Here is a 26,975-nt window from a genome sequence, read left to right as displayed (position 1 = left end):
GTGCCTGGCAAGATCACGGAGCACATCCTCCTGGAAACCATGCTGAAGCACATGGAAAATAAGGAGGTGACTGGTGACAGCCAACATGGCTTCACTAAGGGCAAATGGTGCCTGACAAATTTGGTGGCCGCCTACGACGGGGTTACAGCATTGGTGTATAAGGGAAGAGTGGCTGATGTCATCTACCTGGACTCGTGCAAAGCATTTGACACTGTCCCGCATGACATCCTTGTCTCTAAGTTGTAGAGACATGAACTTGATGGATGGAACACTCGGTGGATAAGGAATTGGCTGGATGGTCGCACTCAAAAAGTTACGGTCAATGGCTCGATGTCCAAGTGGGCACCGGTGCCAAGTGGCGTTCCTCATGGGTCGGTATTGGGACCGGTCCTGTTTAACATCTTTGTCGGCGACATGGACAGTGGGATTGAGTGCGCCCTCAGCAAGTTTGCCAATGTCACCAACCTGTGTGGTGTGGTCTTCCATGCTGGAAGGGATGCCATCCAGAGGGACCTTGACAGGCTGGAGAGGTGGGCCTGTGCGAACCGCATGAAGTTCAACACAGACAAGTGCAAGGTCCTGCACGTGGGTCGGGGCGATCCCAAGCATAAATGCAGGCTGGGCAGAGAATGGATTGAGAGCAGCCCCGATGAGAAGGACTTGGGGGTGATGATTGACGAGAAGCTCAACACGAGCCGTCAATGTGCACTTGCAGCCCAGAAAGACAACCGTGTCCTGGGCTGCATCAAAAGAAGTGTGAGCAGCAGGTCGAGAGACGTGATTCTGCCCCTCTACTCTCTACTCTCGTGAGACCCTACCTGAAGCATTCAGCTGTGGGGCCCCCAACATAGGAAGGACACGGAGCTGTTGGAGCAAGTCCAGAGGAGGGCCACAAAGATGATCAGAGGACTGGAGCACCTCTCCTCCGAAGAGAGGCTGAGAGAGTTGGGGCTGTTCAGCCTGGAGAAGAGAAGGCTCCGGGGAGTCCTTCTAGCAGCCTTCCAGTACCTGAAGGGGGCCTACAGGAAAGCGGGAGAGGGACACTTTACAAGGGCATGTAGTGATAGGACAAGGAGTAACAGTTTTAAACTGAAAGAGGGTAGATTTAGATTAGATATTAGGAAGAAATTGTTGACTGTGAGGGTAGTGAAACACTGGAACAAGCTGCCCGGAGAAGTTGTGGATGCCCCCTCCCTGGCAGTGTTCAAAGCCAGGTTGTATGGGATGCTCAAAGGCAACCTGGTCTAGTGAAAAGTGTCCCTGCCAATGGCAGGGGGGTTGGAACTGGATGATCTTTAAGGTCCCTTCCAACCCAAACCATTTTGTGATTCTGTGATTCTATGATTCTATGGTTCTGTGATTTTCATCCGTGGAATTATTCTCATTGTTTATATAGAGTAATGAGGAAAATCCTGGGAACTACCAACCACTCAGCCCCACATCAGTGTCCGGTAAGATCATGGAACTGACCTTCCTGGAAGCTATGCTGAAGTCTATGTAACACAGGGAGTTGACTAGAGAGAGCCAACACGGCTTCACCAAGAGCAAATTGTGCTCAGTCAAATGCTCAACATCCAAATGTAAACCAGAGGTGTCCCTCAAGGGTTCATACTGGAATCAATACTATGGGCAGGGCACAGGGTGTTTCCATCAGCCTCCCCATGCCCTGTGCAGGGACCCCAGGGCTGATCTGTGGGCTTGAACCCCAGAAAAATGAGTGCTGCAGTGCTCTCCGTGGAAGAAGCTCTTCATGCACAGGCCAGCGCTTGATGCTGGATATTACGTTGGATCACAGGCATCATTTTTCTGACCTTGCCCCTGTGTTATTCACAGGGCTTCATCCACTGAGCTCTTTTAATAACCAAAATGCCAATGACCAGGAGAAGAGCTTGTTTAGATCTGACAGTGTTTAAAGCAGCTCAAATGACAGTGCCCTTTTCCTAGAACTAGATCAGTCACTCTCCAGGACTACCAGCAAGTTCTCCCTTTCTCAGAGTGTCAGCATTGTACAGGACTGCCTGCCACCTCTAATGCTCTGATATAGGCAGCACTGTGTTGACAGTTTTTGTTGCTGGAACAGTATGAATGTGTAAATGTGCAAGATATTTGTGATGGGATGGGAGTGCTGGACTGAGGATGTATCAGATTGCAGAGGATCTAGGACTGTTGTGTGTGTGATTGTGTGTATAGTTGTGCTTGGGTGGAGGGGTGTTTTTTTTGAAGTTGTAGGTAGTGAAGGGCTACAGGGACGTCCCCTGCTTCCTGACTTGGTTGAGGACATTGCTTGATGTATGTTGACAGTGGGTACATATGTGACGAACAGGCTTAATGTGTTTAGAAGGATACTTTGTATTTGTTAGCTCTATCGTATTCTTAAAATCTGTACTAAAGGTGGAGGTACAGTAAAAACTTTGTTAATTAATTTAGTGCTAGTCACTAAATATTACACATTTATACTTACTCAGCACTGTACCTAATGCATTTTTGTGTGCATCCTATCTTTCAACAGGAATGTTTAGAAAGAGAATGTAATTGCTTCTTTGTCTTGGGCTGCATCTCAGTTCCTAAGAATGTTGTATGTAGGAATTTGGACTGTAACACATTTTGTTTCTCTCATTTCAAATATTAGATGAATGTAAGACTAATTCATTTAACAAGAACATTTTAGCTTTTTTTCACAGTTTATGTACTGCCCTTAATACATTTCTTCATTAGCCTCAGAACATCATGTGGAAAACATTAATGTTATCTGCACAATGCAACTGGAAGAGTTGCAGCACAGACATGCAATAAAAATCTATCTTGAGTCCAGGAGGAAATAATTGGAAATGCAGCAATAGAATCCATAAGTCCTACATCCAAGTACTCCAAGTGCCTTGACTAATTGAGATTCTCTCCTCAAGTCTCTTGTCAAATTATTTATAGTGGATACATTCACATCATTGGTAAGATACAAAACATTTCTAAATATATCTGTTCCAATCAAATGACAATTATGCCCTTAGTTAAGTTTGCCAGACAATGCTTTGCCAAAGAATGTTTGCCAAAAAATGTTTTGACCGAAGAAAGAGTAGGAATCCAGAGCATTTGCCAACCAGACTCTATAAAAGTGTCTTTGCAGCACTCTGCCCTGTCTCCCAGAAAAGTTTCAAGGTAAGTGTGCTGGGTCTAGAGATATATTGAATTTAGTCATCCCCCTTTATTGCATATTATGCCGTATATTCTTCTCTCTGAAACTGATTTCCAAGTAAGTTTTTCCATTTGCTTTCAAGGCATCTCTATATTTTCTACCTGTACCTTTTTTTGATTTTTACATAAGATAAGAAGGTTCCTTTAACATAATTTGTATTCTTAAATATGACACTGTACAATCCGTACAATCTGTACTGTACAATCTCTACAGTGTCACAAGACACAAATAAAAGCAATTTTTAAAACATTATTTTGTATTATTCAAGGATGAAAACAAGATTTTTCTCTTCTGGGTTTAAATCATTAAACAAGAGGAAGGCTAGTTTTGCTAGTTCTGGCAACTCTAGCATGTGCTTAATTTTGAAACATTGGAAAAGGTCTCCTTGCAAGTAGGTGTACATTAATGAACTGTTGATGCTACATTTCATTTCTCCCATAGGGTTCTCTGCTGACTTGCCTTCAATAAAGTGCAGACATGGCCTCTGCAGACGCTGAGATGGCTGCCTTTGGGGAGGCAGCTCCTTACCTCCGAAAATCAGAAAAGGAGAGAATTGAGGCCCAGAACAAGCCTTTTGATGCCAAGACATCTGTCTTTGTGGTGCATCCTAAGGAATCCTTTGTGAAAGGGACAATCCAGAGTAGGGAATCAGGGAAGGTCACAGTCAAGACTGAAGGTGGAGAAGTGAGTAAAAAACCAAGGCTTAAAAACTGTATGTAGTTCCCAGTCTCAGCTCTTAGCTGACATACATGCATCTCTGTCTTCATCTGATAGACCCTGACCGTGAAGGAAGATCAAATCTTCTCCATGAACCCTCCCAAGTATGATAAAGTCGAGGACATGGCCATGATGACCCACCTCCACGAACCTGCTGTGCTGTACAACCTCAAAGAGCGTTATGCAGCCTGGATGATCTATGTAAGTACCATCAGCAGTCTTCCTTTGGGGAGCTAGAAGGAACTGCTCTGCTAGGCTAAGAGGAAGTCAACGTGCTGTCTCCCTTCCTCGCAGACCTACTCGGGTCTCTTCTGCGTCACTGTCAACCCCTACAAGTGGCTGCCAGTGTACAACCCGGAGGTGGTGTTGGCCTACCGAGGCAAGAAGCGCTCAGAGGCCCCTCCACACATCTTCTCCATCTCTGACAATGCCTATCAGTTCATGCTAACTGGTGAGTTGCTTGGTCTTCCTTAAAACTATTTGGTTCTGAACACTCGCAGAGGAGAAGAAAAGTCTTTTCTCTACAAAATATTTCAGTTTAATGATGTTGGGAGGGTGGATGTCCTCTCATTGTTGCAAATATTTTATTTACTGGATACCATCATTGAGATCATGTCTCTAACAATCAATGTTAGAATTTACTGTCCAAGATACTTGGGAGGATACTGTTTAACGCTGAATACATTGTCAGATTTTCCTTCAAAGAAATTTGGATAAACTTTTGAAGTTGAGACGATTGTTCTTTGAATGATTTGCTTTGCAGGACTGAAAGTCACTAGGGTGGAGTTCTGTAAATAAGATTGGGTGTAAAGGGAAAGGAGATTCAACATTGAAGCCAATGTTTCCTATAGTGGTTTTACGAAAACTCAGGAAGCAGTGTTAGTCAGACATTACAGTGAAACCTGCTCTGAAAATTGATACTTCCTCTGTCTCAAAAACAGTTTCTTCTTTTCCACTCATTAATATAAATGGAATCAATAAGAAAGAAGGGTGGTGAAAACTTTTCTAGCATTGTCTAAATCTCCAGACTTTCAAGAAACAGCAGATTAGTCAGAAAAATATTAAACAAAGAGAGGTATATTTTAATTTGTTAAAATAAATCTTGTTCCCTCCCCAATTACTGTATTTAATTCTGTAATATTCAGAGCAGTAAGAAGGTTAATTGGAAGAGAGTACTATGACAATGGTACAATAATAAATTGATGCTTGGTCTGTGTGTCTTATCATGGCAGTATTTATGTAAGTCATCATACGTTTACTCTTACTGGCACCTTCAAGAGGTGTGCAGGAACTTGGTGACCACAAACCCAGACTTTTCCACTGGGAGTTAGTTACCGAATGGCTTAGTCTCTTCAGACTGCATGCACATCATTGAAAAACACTATCCTAGAGGCACAGAACGAATGTAAATCACCTGGGAAAAAGCACTTTCTTTGAAAGCCAGTCCAGCTACACAGCCTATTAAGTTAGGTTATTAAACACAAATAGACTTTCTTCAAAAGACAACTCTGGCTAGTTATCTGTGAAAACACAAGAAGGCATGCAAAAGTAAAGGTTTGAGAACGACTTATGGCATACATAAAAATTTATGCTCATTTCTTTTTCAAATACCTAAAGAGCTTACAGGCTTAAAATGAGTCTGTAGAGTCAACTTTCAAGACAACCTGGAAAACATAAGGTCATATCAGAACAATTAAATGAGATTTTCACTTGTTTACCTTAAAGCAGCGTGGAAAGTATTAATTTCTGGAACTCCTCCTTATAGTGGGATTCATCAGAGGAACTTCTTCTAATTGAAATGTCTTTAAAAAAAAAACAACAATAAAATAAACACCAACAAACTGCCAGGACAGAATTCAACTAGGCATTCCAGTGGAACTCTACCGATCAAAAATTCTCACTGAAAATTTCCTGGAAAACAGCGAGTGTTACACTAACTTTTAAAAAGAATTGTGAGGGAGTTTTAAGGAACAGCGTACCAGCAGGCTTGATTTTTGTAAAAGGCAAGCTGCCAGCAATTTCTAAACAAGGAAATTACTGGGCATGTGAATGTGTATGACTCACCAAGAAAAAAAAAAGGATGCATTTTTTATAAACGGAAGTCTTGCCTTACAAACTACAGATATTTTTTAACAAAGGAGAGCTGGTCAAGGTAACCTATCTGAATTCAACAAAGATCTTCAGTGCAGTTGATAAAGCAACTATTCTTAGCGTAACTTTTTATGCTTACATTCACTACCAGCTATAGAATCGAGAAGGTTCAGAAAGAGCTGGTTAAGAAAAAGGAAGACGTGGTAAAAATTGTTTTTTTTCAGTTTTCGTAGTGTAAAGATTTTATCAATGAAGTAGCACTGGGATCTGTTCTGGGACTTCCACTGTTCAACATTTTTTTTAAATTATCTGGAGATGATGACAAGCTTTCTGATTTGACTAAGTCCTTCAGGCCAGTAAAGATAAGTCCAACAGTTAAGAATTTCAGAGGGACTTTATGACATTATATGATCTAATTATTATTCAGTGATGTGGCAACTAAGTTTGGTCAACAAGAACGTCAAACAATGGACATACAGGAAAAAAACCCCAAAGACGGGCTCATTGCTGACAACTACTGCTTCTGTTATAGAAATCCTTTAATACAGCTTTGAAAATTTTGGCTCAGTGATCAGAAATCTATAAAATAACAATTTGAAAGGTGGAGATCACTGAGCAAGTAATAGAGACCAAACCAAAAAACACCATTATGTCATGGTGGTTACCCAAGGAATATCTGCACATTGTGTACTGTATGCATTTCTACACTTCCTTTTTCAAAAAAGAATATAGTAGAAAAGGAACAGGTCAAGACAAAGCTGAAAAGGCTTCCCAAAGGTATGGCAGGACATCTGCTCAAGTAACTTTAGACAAATGATTTGTGTTATTTTATAAAATTTTGCATGGCATAGAGAAGATGAATAGGCAAGGCAAGAGTACATGAAAAACCAAGCTCAGTACCAAACACATTTTTTTCCTACACAAAGTCATTGGTTACAAAATGGAACAGACTGGACAATAAAAGTTGAAGAAACAGAAAAAGAACTGAGCATGGGTTAAAAAAGCAACCAGACAAAATTCTAGAAAGCAAACATAGCCCAAGTTATTACACACAAAAACATCGAACCTAGCTCTGGAAGTACAAAAATTTCAGTTTTCTAGAGTATGGAAGAGTATTCTAGTAAAAGATTACTACATGCTTCTGATGTTTTCATGATTTTCTTTAGGCAACAACCAATCGGCCACTGACAGAAAGACCATCTAGGGGGGCCTATGGACTGATCGGGAGTAGTTGTTCCTATGTTATAAAGTTTGTGAGAAACACCTGCTCCATTTCACTTTAGATTACAGATAGTTCAGTTAATCAGTAACTCTACAAAAATACTCCTTAGTTGGAATCCTTTTCATAAAGAAAATGAGCAACTTGTCATGAAGAGAATATGCAGAAAAAGAAGCGTATATACTACATCAGACACACAAATCAGTGTTGACGTGTCAGCAGCCCAGCTACAGCTGGGAACTTTAAAATGTTCAAAAGAAATTAAGGGTGAAGGCACAGAGGTTTATGAAAGGAATTAGCTGCCTACTGCTAGTGCATCTTCTAAAAGTCCCAGGAATATTTTTATCCAGGACATTCATGGTACATATTAATAATCTCCGTTTCTGCCTCTTTCACAGATCGTGAGAACCAGTCGATCCTGATCACGTATGTACACTCCCTGCTCAGGTCCTTGTGGGGCTGCCCAGTGCCAGGGGACCTCCTGCCTGACCACACGCTCTCTGCTTCTCTCTTTGGGTTGACAGCGGAGAATCCGGTGCAGGGAAGACTGTGAACACAAAGCGTGTCATCCAGTACTTTGCAACAATTGCAGCAAGTGGGGAGAAGAAGAAGGAAGAGCAGTCTGGCAAAATGCAGGTAAATTAATAGATGTTGGCTTGAGTCAGTGCTTTTCTCTGTTCCTGAGATGATTTTTGGAAAGGATAACCAGCAATAATTATTGTCCTGCAGGGAACGCTTGAGGATCAAATCATCAGCGCCAACCCATTGCTGGAGGCCTTTGGAAATGCCAAGACTGTGAGGAATGACAACTCCTCACGCTTTGTAAGTTGTTGCTTTGGACAAAATCTCTCCCTCTCATTACATGATAAGTGACGCCCTAGCAGTATCCATGTAAAGGAGATGTCAAAAGAACCCATCCAGGCTGAAATGCTTCTGCTTCTCCTTAACAGGGCAAATTCATCAGAATCCACTTTGGGGCCACAGGCAAACTGGCTTCTGCTGACATTGAAACTTGTAAGAGACTCTCCTGGCCTGATCCCATTCCTTCCTAAATTCCCACCTCCATGTGCATTCCTGTGCCTAACTCGTTCTGCCTTCCTTGCCAGATCTGTTGGAGAAGTCCAGAGTCACTTTCCAGCTCAAGGCGGAAAGAAGCTACCACATATTTTATCAGATCACGTCCAACAAGAAGCCGGAGCTAATTGGTAGGAAGGATCATTATGTGTTTTTGAGGATGGTCACTGAGCAACAGTTCCCTTTGTTACCTGGTTGGCAAAACTAAGCCTGTGCCTTGTGTCTTCCTGCTTTCAGACATGCTCCTCATTAGCACCAACCCTTTTGATTTCCACTATGTGAGTCAAGGTGAGGTCACTGTTCCCAGCATTGATGACCAGGAGGAGCTCATGGCTACAGACGTAAGTAACACAGCAAAATGGTACCTATTGTACATGTCTTGCAGGTAACGTAGATGACCTACTAAGGATGTGTATTGTACTTCATTGTTTTGACTGCAGGAGGCCATTGACATCCTGGGCTTCACTGCTGATGAAAAGACTGCCATCTACAAGCTGACAGGGGCTGTCATGCACTACGGGAACTTGAAGTTCAAGCAGAAGCAACGAGAGGAGCAGGCAGAGCCCGATGGCACAGAAGGTATCAGCAAATTCAGCAACTGAACTGTTCAAAGAACTTCTCTGTTTGCAGAGATGATATGTTAGCCTCCAAAGACAGGCCTTTGATGGCCTGAGTCACCACATAAAACACTGAGGAAAAGCATCTTTGTTCATTGTCTCTGTAACTGCAGAGGTGCTTCCCTGATCGTGGGAAATACCATTGTTTTATTCAATGGACACTCCCCAAACACACACAGCCTGAAAGGGGGAACTTCAACACAGGATTTCTCTCTGTAAAACCTTCAACTGCTAAGTGACCATGACGTGCAATGATATTTTTGGTGAAATAAATCCTGCATTCTTAACTATGCAGAAATCCACTTTCCACAGAAAACGAATGTGCTGCATGCATGCCTCCTGTATTCCCAGAGGCTTTTGGGATTCTTCTGGGAAATTCTAGATTCAAGCTATTTCTATCCAAACCATACCTGTTCTTGCTTTCAAAGAAGTCCAATATTAGCTTCCAGAACTTACATTCCTTTGCAGACCTTCTGTATGAGACCAAACCACTGCTTTTCCATTTCTAGAACATGAACAGCGGAGTTGTTCACAGTGACCAAATTCTAGCCATCGTCCAAAGATAAATGCTTCTTTTTCCCTCTCCCCCTCTTTAGTGGCTGACAAGGCTGCCTACCTGATGGGCCTGAACTCAGCTGACCTGCTGAAAGCCCTGTGTTATCCCCGAGTCAAGGTTGGGAATGAATTTGTGACCAAAGGTCAAACTGTGGAACAGGTAAGGAGAAGATTGAAAAGAGTATTTGAGGATTCTTCTTTGACCCTTGGAGGTAACTCCAGTCCTTTCTTCTCTGCTTTAGGTGAACAATGCAGTTGGTGCCCTGGCAAAAGCTGTCTATGAGAAGATGTTCTTGTGGATGGTTATTCGCATCAACCAACAGCTGGATACCAAGCAACCCAGACAGTACTTCATTGGTGTCCTGGACATTGCTGGCTTCGAGATCTTTGATGTAAGCAACAAGGATTCAGAACCATAGTCAAAGGAAGACCAGGGAGGGGTCATGAGGACTCAGAAACACAGTTTGTTTTAAGAAGATTCAGAAGTTTATCCTCCTCATCTGCAGTTTTCTAGAAACCCCTCCCTCTTCTCTGTCACAGTAGCATCCTCAAATGGCTTTACTAACAAACACTTTGATTCTAACATTGAAATCCCTGGATTGTTGATCTGAGGGCAGAGAAATTCTTGGGTGGGACACTGAGGAGGTTTCCACTCTCTGGGAAGTCAGAGGGCTGAGACACCCACACAATGCTGCAGCTGAGGTTACTGAAGGATTTGATTTTGAGTAGCACAGTAAAAGAGAAACGTTACTTTTAACTTGATTTGAAAAGCAATAATAATAAAATCCTTTGAGGACAGTAAATTTTACAATAGAAGTCCTGCTAAGGAAACACACGCTATTACAGTACAGGTAGGAGCAGTGTTTCAGCTGGGGAATTTCAAACAGCATTAGGAGAATGCTAGCAAACCCCCATGGTGTTTGCCACACCTTGAGAACCAGTGCACCTCTCCTTGCTTTGGGCAGTTCAACAGCTTTGAGCAGCTGTGCATCAACTTCACCAATGAGAAACTGCAACAGTTCTTCAACCACCACATGTTCGTGCTGGAGCAGGAGGAATACAAGAAGGAAGGAATTGAATGGGAGTTCATTGACTTTGGGATGGACCTGGCTGCCTGCATTGAGCTCATTGAGAAGGTAACTTTTCCATACAAGTGTATGCTGTATTTTGCAATTCTGTGATGTTTCCGAGCCAGATTCAGCTCAGAAAGAACTCACGGCCAGACGTTCAGTGTCAGGTAAACAAAATATTTTGCACTGAAATTTATTTTAGTCTGGGGAAGAGAAATTAGGAAATGCAAGTCTGTGTCATCAATCCTGCATTACTTGGTCTTCAAGCGTGGAAAAGGTAGCCTGGACTCCCACCAACAGACTTCTTTAAAAGAAACTGGAGTCAGTCTCCTTTCCTTTTTCCTCTGAAGACTCAAATCAGAACTCCACACACAAATCTGGGAAATAAATATCATCTCACCTGATTTCCCAGAACAACTGTGCCTCCTGTAGCTATTTTCCCAATTATTTTTCGGTTCACCCCTTTCTCCCTCCAATTCTACTCCCAGTTCTAACCTGAACCTGGACAGACGTTCTTGCCAGTTCCATGAAGACAGTCTGCAGGAAGGCAAGCGAAGGCAGAAATAAGCTCCCTGGCTCAGAACAACACCTGACAAACTTAAGCCCTTATGCAGGCTGAGACGCTAGCAGCAACACACTGGTGATTTTGATGTTCACAGCACATGCTTCATTATCATCTTTCTCTGTCACTTCTTGTGCTACCTTCCAGCCCATGGGCATCTTCTCCATCCTGGAAGAGGAGTGCATGTTTCCCAAGGCAACTGACACCTCTTTCAAGAACAAGCTCTATGATCAGCATCTGGGCAAGTCCAACAACTTCCAGAAGCCCAAGCCTGCCAAAGGCAAGGCCGAGGCCCATTTCTCCCTGGTGCACTATGCTGGTACAGTAGACTACAACATCACTGGCTGGCTTGAGAAGAACAAAGACCCCCTGAATGAAACTGTCATTGGGTTGTACCAGAAATCATCTGTGAAAACACTGGCTTTACTCTTTGCCACTTATGGTGGGGAAGCAGGTAAGCTCTGTAAAATCCATTTCCATGTGTTCATTCTGTACAAAGGGGAATCTTAAAGGCAGTGTTAAAGATATCTGCTCATTCTCAATTTTGCAGAGGGTGGTGGTGGCAAGAAGGGTGGCAAGAAGAAGGGTTCTTCTTTCCAGACTGTCTCAGCTCTTTTCCGGGTAAGGGCAAAATTCACTACATTATTAAAAATATTCAGTGAAATAACACAAAAGTAGAATTGCTGTGAGAAGACAGCCCTGTAATTCCCTGAGCATACAGTGATTCATATTTATTGAAGGAGGTTTACACCAAGATAACCATGCATTTCTCATAGGTCAAGACACTGAAAGATTCCTTTTTTATATGCACATTATATATAAGGGGGCAGTGCTTACAAGCTTTAATCTAAACTTCACGTTGTAATCTCACAGGAGAATTTAAACAAGTTGATGACAAATCTACGCAGCACTCACCCCCATTTTGTACGATGCATCATCCCAAATGAAACAAAAACACCTGGTAAGAAGATCCAATAGGAGGAAAACTCAAGCCACAGAAGCTCTTCTCCTGAATTTAAACAATAGGTTAGTCACTAATGGTGGTGTTTGTTAGGTGCCATGGAGCATGAGCTGGTGCTGCATCAGCTGCGGTGTAACGGCGTGCTGGAAGGGATCAGAATTTGCAGGAAAGGATTCCCCAGCAGAGTCCTGTATGCTGACTTCAAACAGAGGTAAGAGTGCTCCTTCTTTCTGACAATTCCGACTGAGCTGAAGAGCCCAAATATCTTAAGAAACTTGAAAGATTATTCTTCAAAAAGGACCTTAGTAGTAACATAAACATGTTTTATTATGACTTTATGATTGATTTTATGTTGATGGTGAGGATTCTCTTGGAGTTGGAGTTAACAGTATGAAAAGCTCACTTACTTACACTGTCTTGAAAGAATGGACTGACCCTAATACATGTCATTACTCAGTCAGTCAGCTGTTGCTGAGAAGACTGTGGGGTTCAGTTGCAGTGGTCGTTTCAGTAATGTGAATTTCTTCACGTTCTGCTTTCTCCTACAGATACAGAGTGCTTAATGCAAGTGCTATTCCAGAAGGTCAGTTCATGGATAGCAAGAAGGCTTCAGAGAAGCTTCTTGGGTCCATTGATGTGGACCACACCCAGTACAGATTTGGTCACACCAAGGTAGAAACAAGTCCTGCATTCAAACTCTATGTGCCTCTGTTATGCACTACCTGAGGCCGATGCGCTACAATGTTCCCTTTCTTAAGGTGTTCTTCAAAGCTGGGCTGATAGGTCTGCTGGAGGAGATGAGAGATGAGAAACTAGCAGAGATTATGACCATGACACAAGCCAGGTGCAGGGGCTTCCTGATGAGAGTGGAGTTTCGGAAAATGGTGGAGAGGAGGTAGACATTTCTAACCCACATATCGTGTTCTCATGGGTCTTGGCTAATTGAGTCTACATTCATCCAACCCACAGAGTATGCAACAGCCGTGTGAATTTCATTTCAGGGACTCAATCTTCTGTATCCAGTACAATGTTCGTGCATTCATGAATGTCAAGCACTGGCCCTGGATGAAGCTGTTCTTCAAGATCAAGCCCTTGCTGAAGAGTGCAGAATCAGAGAAGGAGATGGCCAACATGAAACAAGAGTTTGAGAAAACGAAGGAAGAGCTTGCAAAGTCTGAGGCAAAGAGGAAAGAGCTGGAGGAGAAAATGGTGACCTTACTGCAGGAGAAAAATGACCTGCAGCTTCAAGTGCAGTCTGTGAGTATCACTGTTCATTTGTCCCTGGGAGAAGAATGTAATGCAGTCAGAATGCTTCTTACCCTAAGCAGAGACTTGCAGGAAGCTGACTAACGTGCAGTAGAAAACAGTCTAAATCACGCGCTCTTGAGGAACGCTAACATTGAGTGAAGAGGCACTGGCAGGGGCATGGTGAGTCTCATGGCAGCCCCACATGAGACTCGGCATTCCTGCTGTCTGAGGAAAGAGCCATGTAACACAAGCCAACATGTAACCCACCGTAGAGAGATCTGAACTGGAAAGGAAGCATCTCCATCTACCCAACATTCAAAGCAGCATATGTGTCTAACAGGGTAAAGGCAACCTAAGAAGGACCCACTTTTCCTACTTAGAGCTACTCTAGAAGGCCTTGATTAGTTTCAGAAACACGGATACTGCCCATTCAAACTCTATTAGGAAAAGGCAGTTTCTTCAAACCAAACAAAACTCTACTTCCTCCACTAAATTATTCTCACAAAGCCTTTAGTCCCCAAATATTATGAGTTTCACAGTGAGTCAATTAAAAAGAAGAAGCTATTGACTACTTTTTCTGTCAGATACCCTCTCTGTGAGGCATTTTTAAGAGACATTAAAAAATTTGGAACCGGTCTTGATTCTAGATGACAAGGTTTCCCAGTAGACACCTGGCAAGATCTTTCAGTTGCTGGAGTGGAAGGCCAGGTTCAGCCCCCATTTTAACACGTGCCTACTCAGTGATACAAAAGACAGAGCGGAGAATCTTCAAAACGTTACAACCCACAAAAATGTGTGTCTCCCCACCAGGAAGCAGATAGCTTGGCTGATGCTGAGGAAAGGTGTGACCAGCTCATCAAAACCAAAATCCAGCTGGAAGCCAAAATTAAGGAGGTGACTGAAAGGGCTGAGGATGAGGAGGAAATTAATGCCGAGCTGACAGCCAAGAAGAGAAAACTGGAGGATGAATGTTCAGAGCTGAAGAAAGATATTGATGACCTGGAGTTAACGTTGGCCAAAGTGGAGAAGGAAAAGCATGCCACTGAAAACAAGGTACACACACGGGGAGTCACGTGAAGGGTAAAGGGACAGATGGCTTCCACATCAGCCTGGTATCCTCAGAACAAAGGTAGGTTTGGAACATGCCAGGAGCATCATAGCAGGACAGCTAGGCAGTCCAAATAAAAACCAAGCTCCTGGCTAAGCACTGCAAAGTGAAAATGTCACTGCACCAGCACTCAAGTCTTCTACGCAGACTTTTGGCACTTTCTTACACTCAACAGGTGAAAAACCTCACAGAGGAGATGGCAGCCCTGGACGAGACCATTGCCAAGCTGACAAAAGAGAAGAAAGCCCTCCAAGAGGCCCATCAGCAGACACTGGATGACCTGCAGGTAGAAGAGGACAAAGTCAATACGCTGACCAAAGCTAAAACCAAGCTGGAGCAGCAAGTGGACGATGTAAGCACACAGGCATACAGCAAGAACAGGACAGGTGTGGAGTTAAACCTGACTGGTGGAGCACTGATGGTCTTGTTCTTTTAGCTGGAAGGGTCCCTGGAGCAAGAGAAGAAACTGCGCATGGACCTTGAGAGAGCTAAGAGGAAACTCGAAGGGGACTTGAAGCTGGCCCATGACAGCATAATGGATTTGGAAAATGATAAGCAGCAGCTGGATGAGAAACTGAAGAAGTAAGTGTGTCTGTGGGGCACCTGAGTGCTGGGCTGGTGCACTTGTCTGTTTTCTTTGAGCTCTAACACGGTTTGTTTGTGCAAAGGAAAGACTTTGAAATCAGCCAGATCCAGAGCAAAATCGAGGATGAGCAAGCCCTGGGCATGCAATTACAGAAGAAGATCAAGGAGCTGCAGGCAAGTTTCTTTTCAATCATAGAATCAGTCAGGTTGGAAGAGCCCTCTGGGATCATCGAGTCCAACCATTGCCCTGACACCACCATGTCAACTAGACCATGGCACTAAGTGCCATGTCCGGTCTTTTTTTTAAACACATCCAGAGATGGTGACTCCACCACCTCCATGGGCAGCCCATTCCAATGTCTAATAACCCTTTCTGAAAAGAAATTCTTCCTAATGTCCAACCTGAACCTCCCCTGGCGAGGCTTGAGGCTGTGTCCTCTTGTCCTATCACTAATTGCCCGGGAGAAGAGGCCGACTCCCCCTCCACTGCAACCTCCCTTCAGGTAGTTGTAGACTGCAATAAGGTCACCTCTGAGCCTCCTCTTCTCCAGGCTAAACAACCCCAGCTCCCTCAGCCGTTCCTCGTAGGTCATACCCTCCAGACCCTTCACCAGCTTGGTCGCCCTCCTCTGGACTCGCTCCAACACCTCAACATCTTTCTTGAAGTGCGGGGCACAGAACTAGACACAGAATTCAAGGTGCGGCCTCACCAGTGCCGAGTACAGAGGGACGATCACTTCCCTACACCGGCTGGCTACACTATTCCTAATAGAGGCCAGGATGCCATTGGCCTTCTTGGCCACCTGGGCACACTGCTGGCTCATGTTTAGCAGGCTGTCGATCAGCACCCCCAAGTCTCTTTCTGCTGGGCCGTTCTCTAACCACTCTTCCCCCAGCCTGTAGCGCTGCATGGGGTTGTTGTGGCCAAAGTGTAAGACTCGGCACTTGTTCTTGCTGAACCTCATGCCGTTGGTCTCGGCCCATTTATCTAACCTGTCCAGATCCCTCTGTAGGGCCTTCCTACCCTCCAGCAGATCGACAGTCCCACCCAGCTTGGTGTCATCTGAAAATTACTGAGGGTGCATTCATTCCCTACATCTAGATCATCTATAAAGATATTGAACAGCACCGGCCCCAGAACTGAGCCCTAGTGACTGGCCGCCAGTTGGACTTTGCCCCATTCACCACCACTCTCTGGGCTCGGCCATCCAGCCAGTTTTTAAACCATTTAAGAGTCCACCCATCCAAGCCCTGGGAAGTCAGTTTATCTAGGAGGGTGCTGTGGGAGACAGTGTCGAATGCCTTACTGAAGTCTAGATAGACTACATCCACAGCCCTGCCCTCATTTACTAAGCGGATCACTTGGTCATAGAAGGAGATCAAGTTGGTCAAGCAGGACCTGCCTTTCATGAATCCATGTTCGCTGTCCCCGATGCCCCGATTGTCCTGCATGTGCCGTGTAATGGCACTCAGGATGATCTGTTCCATCACCTTGCCTGTCACCGAGGTCAGGCTGACAGGCCTATAGTTCCCTGGATCATCCTTCCGGCCCTGCTCGTAGATGGGCATTACATTTGCTAATTTCCAGTCAGCTGGAACTTCTCCAGTTAACCAGGACTGTCGGTAGATAATAGAGAGTGGTTTGGCAAGTTCATCTGCCAGTTCCTTCATTACTCTGGGGTGAATCCCATCCGGGCCCATAGCCTTGTGGGTGTCCAACTGGCACAGCAGGTCACTAACTGTCTCCTCCTGGATTACGGGGGGTTCACACAGCCACCCGCACCTGACTTCAGGCTCTGGGGACTGAGTCTCCTGAGGACAACCGGTCTTGACTTTGAAGACCGAGGGAAAGAAGGCATTGAGCACCTCTGCCTTTTCCTCATCCCCTGACACTACACTACCCTCCTCATTCAGCAAGTGGTGAAGGCTCTCCTTGACCCTCCTTTTGCTGTTGATGTATTTGTAGAAGCCTTTTTTGTTATCTTTGACCGTAGCAGTCAAATTAAGCTCTAATTGAGCTTTGGCCCTTCTAATCTTCTCCCTGCACGACCTGGCAACATCCCTATAGACCTTTCCTTCTCTTCTGCCCTTCCAAAAGACATCAGGTAGGAGGAGGGCATGGATGTGAAGGGTCCCTAATGTTCTCCAGGCTCGTATTGAGGAACTGGAGGAGGAAATTGAGGCAGAGCGAACCTCTCGGGCAAAAGCAGAGAAGCATCGGGCTGACCTCTCGAGGGAGCTAGAGGAGATCAGCGAGCGCCTGGAAGAAGCAGGAGGGGCTACTGCATCTCAGATTGAGATGAACAAGAAGCGTGAGGCAGAATTTCAGAAGATGCGTCGCGACCTCGAAGAGGCCACGCTGCAGCATGAAGCCACAGCTGCCGCCCTGCGGAAGAAGCACGCGGACAGCACAGCTGAGCTTGGGGAGCAGATCGACAACCTGCAACGAGTGAAGCAGAAGCTGGAGAAGGAGAAGAGTGAGCTGAAGATGGAGATTGACGACTTGGCCAGTAACATGGAAACTGTCTCCAAAGCCAAGGTATGGAATTGCAGCAGAACATGCTCACAGGGCCAAGGTATGGCAAACAGGCTACATCTACCAGCCACATTCTCATAAAAAAAGTATCCGTGCTGTGAGGATAAGTCAGAGTGCAGGTGTTCATCTCCTTTTTTCCCTTGTGATTGGTATCTAGGCAAATCTGGAGAAGATGTGCCGCACTCTGGAAGATCAGCTGAGTGAGATTAAAACTAAGGAGGAGCAGAATCAGCGCATGATCAATGACCTCAATACTCAAAGAGCTCGTCTGCAGACAGAAACAGGTGAGACATGCTCATTCCTGAGGTGCAATGGGAGGACCTTCATGCCATGAGAATACCAGAGGGTGTAATATGATAACTGGTAGAACCTCTCCAAGCCACTCCTGATTATGTGGGTTCAGAGGTAGAAACTGTCATATTATTAATAGTCTAGTTACTTTTTTTTCGTTTTACCCTTTCCAGGTGAATATTCACGCCAGGTGGAGGAAAAGGATGCTCTGATTTCTCAGCTGTCTAGGGGCAAGCAAGGATTTACCCAACAGATTGAGGAACTCAAGAGACATCTAGAGGAAGAAATAAAGGTCTGGAAGTACCCTCCTCTCCACAACCTACATGTCCCCTAAAAGCATCTAGAGAATCCTGTCTGACCCAAGATTGGTTCAATACTCTTTCCCCAAACACATGCAGTACTGGAGGGAACACCGGTAATGCACATACCCCACCTCATAAGGTAGAGAGGAAAGTAAGCTTAATGATTTTGATGCTGGAAGAAGTCATCTGCAAGGCTTTCCTGAGATTCTGATGATACGCTCTAAGTCAGGATTCAGATACATACGTCGAAACATTTACAGAAAGAGCAGCTCACTAACACGTCCTGATCCTCCAGAACACATTGATGAAAGCTTCATCATCTCCCAGATTTGTATTTGCCCAACTCGAGTTTCATTCTAATTTCACTGTCAATTTCACTGTCAAGAGGCATGTCAAGCCAAGTATTCAGGTTACCAATCCCAGTGTCTCCACAGGCCAAGAACGCCCTGGCCCACGCTTTGCAGTCGGCTCGCCACGACTGTGACTTGCTCCGGGAACAATATGAGGAGGAGCAGGAAGCCAAAGGGGAGCTGCAACGCACCCTGTCCAAGGCCAACAGCGAAGTGGCCCAGTGGAGAACCAAATACGAGACGGATGCTATTCAGCGCACGGAGGAGCTGGAGGAGGCCAAGTAAGTAGGAAATGGGATGTCAAATGGCTGGAGAAGACTGAGACTGTCCAGGGAAATTGGAAATTGGAGTCTCTGAGAGTGTGTTAGGTCAGGGGTGGGATGAAGGCAGGGATATACTGTCTTTGGGGTAGAGGGGAGAGAGGGAGGGAGAGAAAAAGCGTACTGCGGAAAAGGGTAAGGACAAACGTAGCCTTTATGGCTGGAAAGGCAAAGACAGGCCAAATACTCAGATGGTGCTAGGACACAGAGGTGATAGACCCTTTAGGTTTCATGAGGTCTTAGAAAGAAAACACACTGTGAAAAGTGCTAGGCTCAAAGCCCCCAAATTTGCCAACTGCCCTCTTGTGAACAGTACAAAATTAGCTCCCCTCTGAGCTCTAACTTGGAGGTGTACTTATCATCTCCCAGGAAGAAGCTGGCACAGCGCTTGCAGGATGCGGAGGAACACGTTGAAGCCGTGAATGCCAAATGTGCTTCCCTGGAAAAGACAAAGCAGAGGCTGCAGAATGAAGTGGAGGACCTGATGATTGACGTGGAGCGATCAAATGCTGCCTGCGCAGCTCTGGACAAGAAGCAGAAGAACTTTGACAAGGTCTTTTGGGCTCCAGAGCCTGGGGCTCCAGGGCAGAGCATCTCCTCCTGATTGACACATCCATACAGACACCCCGTTTCTCTTCAGATCCTGGCAGAATGGAAGCAGAAGTATGAGGAAACGCAGGCTGAGCTGGAAGCCTCCCAGAAGGAGTCTCGTTCTCTCAGCACGGAGCTGTTTAAGATGAAGAACGCCTATGAGGAGTCCTTGGACCACCTGGAAACGCTGAAGCGTGAGAACAAGAACTTGCAGCGTAAGTCCCTGACCCTCTGCTCCTGGCAGGGCTTTCTCACTATCCACTACTAGCCACCACTCCCCATGGGTCTGTGCTTGCAGGTCAGCAAAGATGCCTGTCACCTTGGTGTGGCAGAATCCTTCCCATTCAGCTCTGTGCCTGACCATGCCGTTGATCTTTGTTCCTACAGAGGAGATTTCTGAGCTCACAGAGCAGATTGCCGAGGGAGGAAAGGCGATTCATGAGCTGGAGAAAGTCAAGAAGCAGATTGAGCAGGAGAAGTCTGAAATCCAAGCATCCCTGGAGGAAGCTGAGGTACACACAGTGCTAATAAAGGGTGTCCAGGCTGAAAGTATAGGAATAGTTCTCTGCAGAGCTGGCAGGAAAGCAAGCTTAGATTTCATGAACTACTGCATAAGAGATCACTCAGAAAAGAAGCAGTGGTTTAAGTCACTGTTCCTGCTGACTTGTCCAGGCCTCCCTAGAACATGAAGAGGGGAAGATCCTGCGCCTGCAGCTTGAGCTCAACCAGGTGAAGTCTGAGATTGACAGGAAGATAGCAGAGAAAGATGAGGAGATCGACCAGATGAAGAGAAACCACCTCAGGATTGTGGAGTCCATGCAGAGCACCCTGGACGCTGAGATCAGGAGCAGGAATGAAGCCCTGCGACTGAAGAAGAAGATGGAAGGAGACCTGAATGAAATGGAGATCCAGCTAAGCCATGCCAACCGTGTGTCTGCAGAGGCACAAAAGAACCTGAGAAACACACAGGCAGTGCTCAAGGTGTGTTCAGCAAAGCTACAGAAAGGGAAATGACATCCTTGACATTTTTGGCACCCAAGCGTGCACTGCCACCTTGCAATTTCTCTTGTCTCTTTTACAGGATACGCAGATACACTTGGACGATGCTCTCAGGACACAGGAGGACCTGAAGGAGCAGGTGGCCATGGTGGAGCGCAGAGCAAACCTGTTACAGGCTGAAGTTGAGGAGCTACGGGCGGCCCTGGAGCAGACGGAGAGGTCAAGGAAATTGGCTGAGCAGGAGCTTCTGGATGCCACTGAACGTGTGCAGCTCCTCCATACCCAGGTCAGGCACTCTGCTTAAAATTAATCCCATCAATAAGGGATAAGAAAGAAGGAGATTGCTATGCGTCTTGTGATTATTATATAAACACTTGGAGAGCCATGATATGATACGGCCAATCCAGCCAGCCACCGATGTATGGTTTACTGCATTAAAGATGTTCATAAACAATACTCGCGTTTTTAGCTCTGGTTGTGGTGGCATTAGGTCTAACAGAAGAAATCATGTCTTTCCTGTTGCACAGAACACGAGCTTGATCAACACCAAGAAGAAGCTGGAAACAGACATCATGCAAATTCAGGGTGAAATGGAGGAGACAATCCAAGAAGCCCGCAATGCTGAAGAGAAGGCCAAGAAGGCCATCACAGATGTGAGCAGGGGACTCCTTACAGTGCTGATGATGGGTGTATTCTCCCCCAAACTGTTTCCAGCCCTAAAATGGCTTTGACTTTTTCCTCTCCTCAGGCAGCCATGATGGCAGAAGAGCTGAAGAAGGAGCAGGACACCAGCGCCCACCTGGAGAGGATGAAGAAGAACCTGGACCAGACAGTGAAGGACCTGCAGCACCGTCTGGATGAAGCCGAGCAGTTGGCACTGAAGGGAGGCAAGAAGCAAATCCAGAAGCTGGAGGCCAGAGTGCGTAGGGCTGGTATTTGTGCACCTGCAAACATGTCACATAAGCAGCCATCAGGGAAGCTCCAAAGATGGACTTCTCATTGCAGGTGCGGGAGCTGGAAGGGGAGGTTGATGCTGAGCAGAAGCGCAGCGCTGAAGCTGTGAAGGGTGTGCGCAAGTACGAGAGGAGGGTGAAGGAGCTGACCTACCAGGTAAGGCAGGGCGCCTCCTTGAGCTGACAGAGTTTTCTCACAGCAAGTCAAATTTTCTATACAGCATCCCCAAGGGGAATCGTTAACCTCATGTGGAGGGAAACCAAGAATTCATTCTCTTTCCTGCTTACCAACCACTGTAGTCTGAAGAAGACCGAAAGAATATTCTTAGGCTGCAGGATCTGGTGGACAAGCTGCAAATGAAGGTGAAATCCTACAAGAGACAAGCTGAGGAGGCTGTAAGTATTGCTTGGAGAATGGGCAACAGCCACCTTCCACTGGGGCAGCACGCTCACTGAGATGAGTATGAATACCATGAAACGAGCATGAAAGGAACTCCCAAGACTCAACAGATATTTTACTATTGTGTTTTGAGGCCTTGCTGAGTTCTGGGCACCCTGTGGTCAGGGATGAACTGAGGGAAGTTCTGCAGCCTGTTTTATGCAGGAGGTCAGACTAAACAAACCCAGGGGCCACATCCACTGACTGAGAAGTTCATGAATCTCTGCTAGTAATCAACAGCAGAAGGCTTCAGGGTCTTTCTCAACATAATAAGTCATAGTGATAGTAGGGCATCAAGTAGTGGTAGAATAAATACACAAAAGACAAATTCAAGTGATGAAATAACTCCTTAAGAGTGACACAGTACTGGTGAAGCTTGTCACAGCGGGGTCCTGAATAAGGGAGGATAAGGACATCTGTGTGAGGCTTATGTGTAAGCAGTGGTGGGTGGAGAATCGAAGTTTGTGCCTTCCCCCAGGGAAGAGCCACATCCCCGCAAGGCCGAGGCGCGGGAGGACTGATACCCCTGCCCTGAGCTATTCACCACCGGCTCCCTCTCCCCACACAGGAGGAGCTGTCCAATGTCAACCTGTCCAAGTTCCGCAAGATCCAGCACGAGCTGGAGGAAGCCGAGGAGCGGGCTGACATTGCAGAGTCGCAGGTCAACAAGCTCCGAGTGAAGAGCCGAGAGTTTCATGGCAAGAAGATAGAAGAGGAAGAGTGAGGTTGTCATGAGGCAGAAAAGTGACCTGAGGGATGCACAAAATGTGAATCTCTTGGACACTTGTTTCTGTAATTAGTCTTCGTAATTATGTCAGTGTCTAGAGAGTAAAGAAGATAAATTACTTCGCACATGCACCACGAGCACCAGTTTTCATTTTTTTCTCTTTTTATTGGTTAGGTTAATATCATTAGCCTTTGGGCATTGTTTTGGCTTATAACCTTTGTGTACTTATGTCACGGTACAGCTTTTTGTCACCTAGTTCCTAACTACTTATATCTTCTTTATTACTTAGTAACTCGGGCATGAATAGAAATTTAACTTCACATGAAGGGAAATCAAGGACAGTAATTACTGACAGTGACTCCTCCCAGTTCAGCCTTCCTACTGTTCTGTCTCAAACAACATCTTATGTTATATTTAGCCATACAGCACTGAAGCACCTTCCGATTGTGCAGCATTGCTGCTCCTTTTACTGGCCACTGTCCAAGGCAGATTTGTGGAGGGGTTGAGTTTATGGTACTCAAACAGAGTTTATGATTCACAAAACCACAAAGATGTGTGGGTTCTTCACAAAGTATGCAGTTAAGATGTGGAACTCTTTCTCACGGCAAACTAAAGGATTACATGGATTCAAAAGAAACTTGGAGATGTTCATGGAGAGAAAATCTACGGGAAGTACCTACAGAGAAACCCTGTCCATGGTGCAAAGGCTCATAGCTGTATATAAAGACAGAGGTTCAGAGAGCACTTGAGGGTAACAGCTGTTATCGTTTGGGAGAATGGAGGGCATCCTCCACTCAAAATCCATTTTCTGGGTAGAAAATGAGGCTGTCGGTCATAACACACCCACCAACTGAAGAACCCAAGGAGACAAAGGTATAAACACATAGTTGTTGATCCCCACTGTTGTTATGTAAGAGGTGTTTGGATTGCCACAGTATCAGAACTACTGGACCTCCCTAGGAAAGCTGGGTGAAATACAGCCCAGCATACATGAAAGCTTTGGAATCGTAGCCCAAAGAGGTAAAATCCAATCTTAGCTAAAATGTGAGGCTGAGAGCAGCGTGGGGTCAGGGGATGGCTCTGCTCTGACACCCTGAGTCACCCTGCAAGATACTGGCTAACTGGAGGCACTTCTCAGGGAGCTGAAGAGACCGCCCTGGAACAAAGGCAATATACACCTGCGCTGCCTGGCAAAGCAGTGACCAAGTGAAGTGACCACTGCAGCTTGAGCTGGAGAGGATATGAGATACATTTTCCCAAATCTACTTGCTTAGAGCTCAAACAATGTTCCCATCTCCCAGGTTAAACTCAGACCTTGCCAAGTACAAGCCTCATGGAGAGAAAGGTGTCTCCCCAACAGCCTTTAGTGGGGTGAGCAGAGAATCTCCTCAGGACAGAGGATGCAAGCACTGTTAGGGTACCCTGACACTATGGCTGCTGGCTATCTGGTGGCACGTCACCATCATTGCTTCAGTTCTGACCCGTTTCCTTCCCTGTTCTTACCCAAGAGGTCTGTTCCCCTCCTCACCTGCCCTGTAGCAGGAACCCTCCAGTTGCTTTAATGGGCAATGCAAAGGGCATTTGGAAGGTCACCTTCTTAGCCTGAACCCACTGCCCAGCAGCGATTGCTTCCAGAGACATTATAAGAGGCATCTGAGTAACTGTGCAACTCAGGCACTCATTCAAGTGCAGCCCAACTTCAAATGACACGTCTGTCCTACCAGCCACCCTACTTATATTTCCAGTTAGATGGTCTGGTCCCTCTCCACTGAGATGCTCCATCCTGTTCAGGCTGCAGGAAGCCATGTAAGAATGTCATCACTGGAAAGAGAAGATAGGACCCATAGAAAAAGCTATGAATCAAACTCCCTAAAAGAAAGATGCATTCAGTTCCATTTTCCCTGCTGTGAGGTCAGGGAAGACCTGCAGACATTGGTGCCTGAGCGGAGAAGCAGCAAGAGGAGATGGCAAAAGGTCATCCAAGTCTCTTCATGGCCATCCTGAGATAGGATATATCTTAACGAGATAACCCACAAACACCTAAGCCAAGTAGAAACGGTATGCTAGTCATGGAGAAAGCACTCCTCACGTTTAATTCCACTGCCCATCAGCAGAATAAACAGGCTTCTTAATGAGGAAAGTGTGTCCATAGCATATGCAGGCTCCATCACTCAGCCATGTCTTAGCAGAAAGGCAAGGGAAGAGGAGCTTTCCTCCCAGGGATTAGGGTGCTGGCATTTCTGTTCAGCTTGGGCTAGCATTCCTGGGAGTTCTCCTTTTACACAGAGGGCTGCTCTCTGAGGAAACACTGCTGAAGTGGAGAATGGGCCTTCCCTGTCAGACTGTCCACCAGGTCTGGTGACGTCTCTCTCAGCATGTCTAGCAAATAATTGCAGCATAACTGACACCACCATTTGAAAACTGCACTTCTTACAGTGGATGTTTTCTAACATCCTTTGTCTCTGCACATGCTGGAAATGCTTTTGCTTCACCTCTAAGCACCTTGGGTTCATTACTGAACAAATGCAATCCCTACCCGTTACTGAATGGAGGTTTACGATAGCTTTATTTTTTCATCCAAGAAGTGCCATAGAAGATCACCCACGAGAGACACTATCCCATTAACCCTGTGAGCAGGAAATCCTCTCTGTGAAACAAATTAAAAAATCTCGAAGGAAACAAGGAAAGAAGGAAGGAGGGAAGGAATTGTGGATGCTTTGACGGCACAGTGACATCTCACCTCTGCTGCAGCTCCCACCTCAGCGACCAGCGTTCTCTATCAAGTCTGCCTTGCTACACACTAGCTTGAAGCTTCCATATCACACGCTCCACTGGCGATCCACAGGGTGCACTGCTCCCTACAGGCATGCTCTGCTAATCCGGACAGCATGGCTAATAACAACATCAGCATGCTGCAAATCCCACAGGGACTGCTTTTTCAAAGTCCTCTTTGCTTGCTTTCAATAATCCTTCTGACTGTTACTTGGTTAATAGCAGTCACCTTTCAAGGTGTGTTTTGCTCCATCACACCAAACACAGCCCCTACGTCTGTAACTGCTTTATGTTAACTTCCATTGGGTGTACCTGGGGACTAAGGTATCAATGCAGAGCTATTAACAGACAGAGGCCAACTTCCATGCTGAGCACAAAAATTCCAAACAGAGCTTCATCGCAACTGTAGTTTCTTCTTCAAGAGGTAGCCAGCAGATACATTCGTGCTGTGGGTTTGTATCTGCTGCTAACATTTGACCAGAGAAACGTTCTGTCAAAGGACGACCTCCTCCAACACCTTCCAGCTACGTGCAGGGTTAGGTGGGACAGTGTGTTGTGTGCTACAGTTCTTCTGCACCCTGAGCAGTCAGGCAGCTTTCCGCATCTTCCTTTCAGGAAGCTGCTGCCTTCAGTTTTCTGGGTTCTCCTTTACAGATCTCCTAGTCTTCTTCTCACCTACAAATGGTCTTCTCTTGGAATATTTTTCCTTCTAAATCTGAATGGAAGTTAGCTCATTACCTCTCTTTGACTCTGCCTAGAGTCAGTTAGGCTCACATTACTTATACACGAATTCTCTTGAAATTATTTGAACTATTTTTGAATGGCGAACTACAGGCCAGGCAGTCTCACCTCTGTGCCTAGCAAGATCACGGAGCAGATTCTCCTGGAAACCATGCTGAAGCACATGGAAAATAAGGAGGTGACTGGTGACAGCCAACATGGCTTCACTAAGGGCAAATGGTGCCTGACAAATTTGGTGGCCGCCTACGACAGGGTTACAGCGTTGGTGTACAAGGGAAGAGTGGCTGATGTCATCTACCTGGACTCGTGCAAAGCATTTGACACTGTCCCGCACGACATCCTTGTCTCATCCAAGTTGAAGAGACATGAACTTGATGGATGGAACACTTGGTAGATAAAGAATTGGCTGGATGGTCGCACTCAAAAAGTTGCGGTCAATGGTTCGATGTCCAAGTGGACACCGCTGCCAAGTGGCATTCCTCAGGGGTCGGTATTGGGACCGGTCCTGTTTAACATCTTTGTCGGCGACATGGACAGTGGGAGTGAGTGTGCCCTCAGCAAGTTTGCCAATGTCACCAACCTGTGTGGTGTGGTCGCCATGCTGGAGGGAAGGGATGCCATCCAGAGGGACCTTGACAAGCTGGAGAGGTGGGCCTGTGCGAACCGCATGAAGTTCAACACAGACAAGTGCAAGGTCCTGCACGTGGGTCGGGGCGATCCCAAGCATAAATGCAGGCTGGGCAGAGAATGGATTGAGAGCAGCCCCGATGAGAAGGACTTGGGGGTGATGATTGACGAGAAGCTCAACACGAGCCGTCAATGTGCACTTGCAGCCCAGAAAGACAACCGTGTCCTGGGCTGCATCAAAAGAAGTGTGAGCAGCAGGTCGAGAGACGTGATTCTGCCCCTCTACTCTCTACTCTCGTGAGACCCTACCTGAAGCATTCAGCTGTGGGG

General features: G+C 45.7%; 1 protein-coding gene across 1 annotated transcript; it reads left to right on the top strand.

The window, feature by feature from the left end:
• The first annotated feature begins 3,631 nt into the window (after positions 1–3,631).
• On the top strand, positions 3,632–22,636 carry LOC137670442 (myosin heavy chain, skeletal muscle, adult-like). Its single transcript, XM_068413295.1, has 38 exons — positions 3,632–3,874; positions 3,965–4,108; positions 4,202–4,358; positions 7,616–7,643; positions 7,742–7,853; positions 7,947–8,039; positions 8,168–8,231; positions 8,324–8,422; positions 8,529–8,632; positions 8,732–8,870; positions 9,505–9,623; positions 9,706–9,855; positions 10,429–10,599; positions 11,243–11,549; positions 11,646–11,716; positions 11,969–12,056; positions 12,150–12,267; positions 12,605–12,728; positions 12,815–12,951; positions 13,058–13,313; positions 14,115–14,357; positions 14,588–14,764; positions 14,849–14,994; positions 15,081–15,171; positions 17,147–17,536; positions 17,691–17,817; positions 17,998–18,116; positions 18,561–18,757; positions 19,166–19,349; positions 19,437–19,602; positions 19,775–19,899; positions 20,060–20,368; positions 20,469–20,672; positions 20,914–21,039; positions 21,135–21,305; positions 21,392–21,496; positions 21,640–21,735; positions 22,347–22,636. The coding sequence occupies exons 1-38, from the start codon at positions 3,668–3,670 to the stop codon at positions 22,500–22,502; spliced, it is 5,820 nt and encodes a 1,939-aa protein (XP_068269396.1). The 5' UTR covers positions 3,632–3,667; the 3' UTR covers positions 22,503–22,636.
• The last annotated feature ends 4,339 nt before the right edge of the window (positions 22,637–26,975 follow it).

The sequence above is a fragment of the Nyctibius grandis genome, chromosome 15 (genome assembly GCF_013368605.1).
Source record: "Nyctibius grandis isolate bNycGra1 chromosome 15, bNycGra1.pri, whole genome shotgun sequence".
In the NCBI taxonomy this organism is placed as follows: Eukaryota; Metazoa; Chordata; class Aves; order Nyctibiiformes; family Nyctibiidae; genus Nyctibius; species Nyctibius grandis.
Note: the sequence above shows the minus strand (reverse complement) of the source record. Positions and strands in the feature narration are given on the sequence as shown.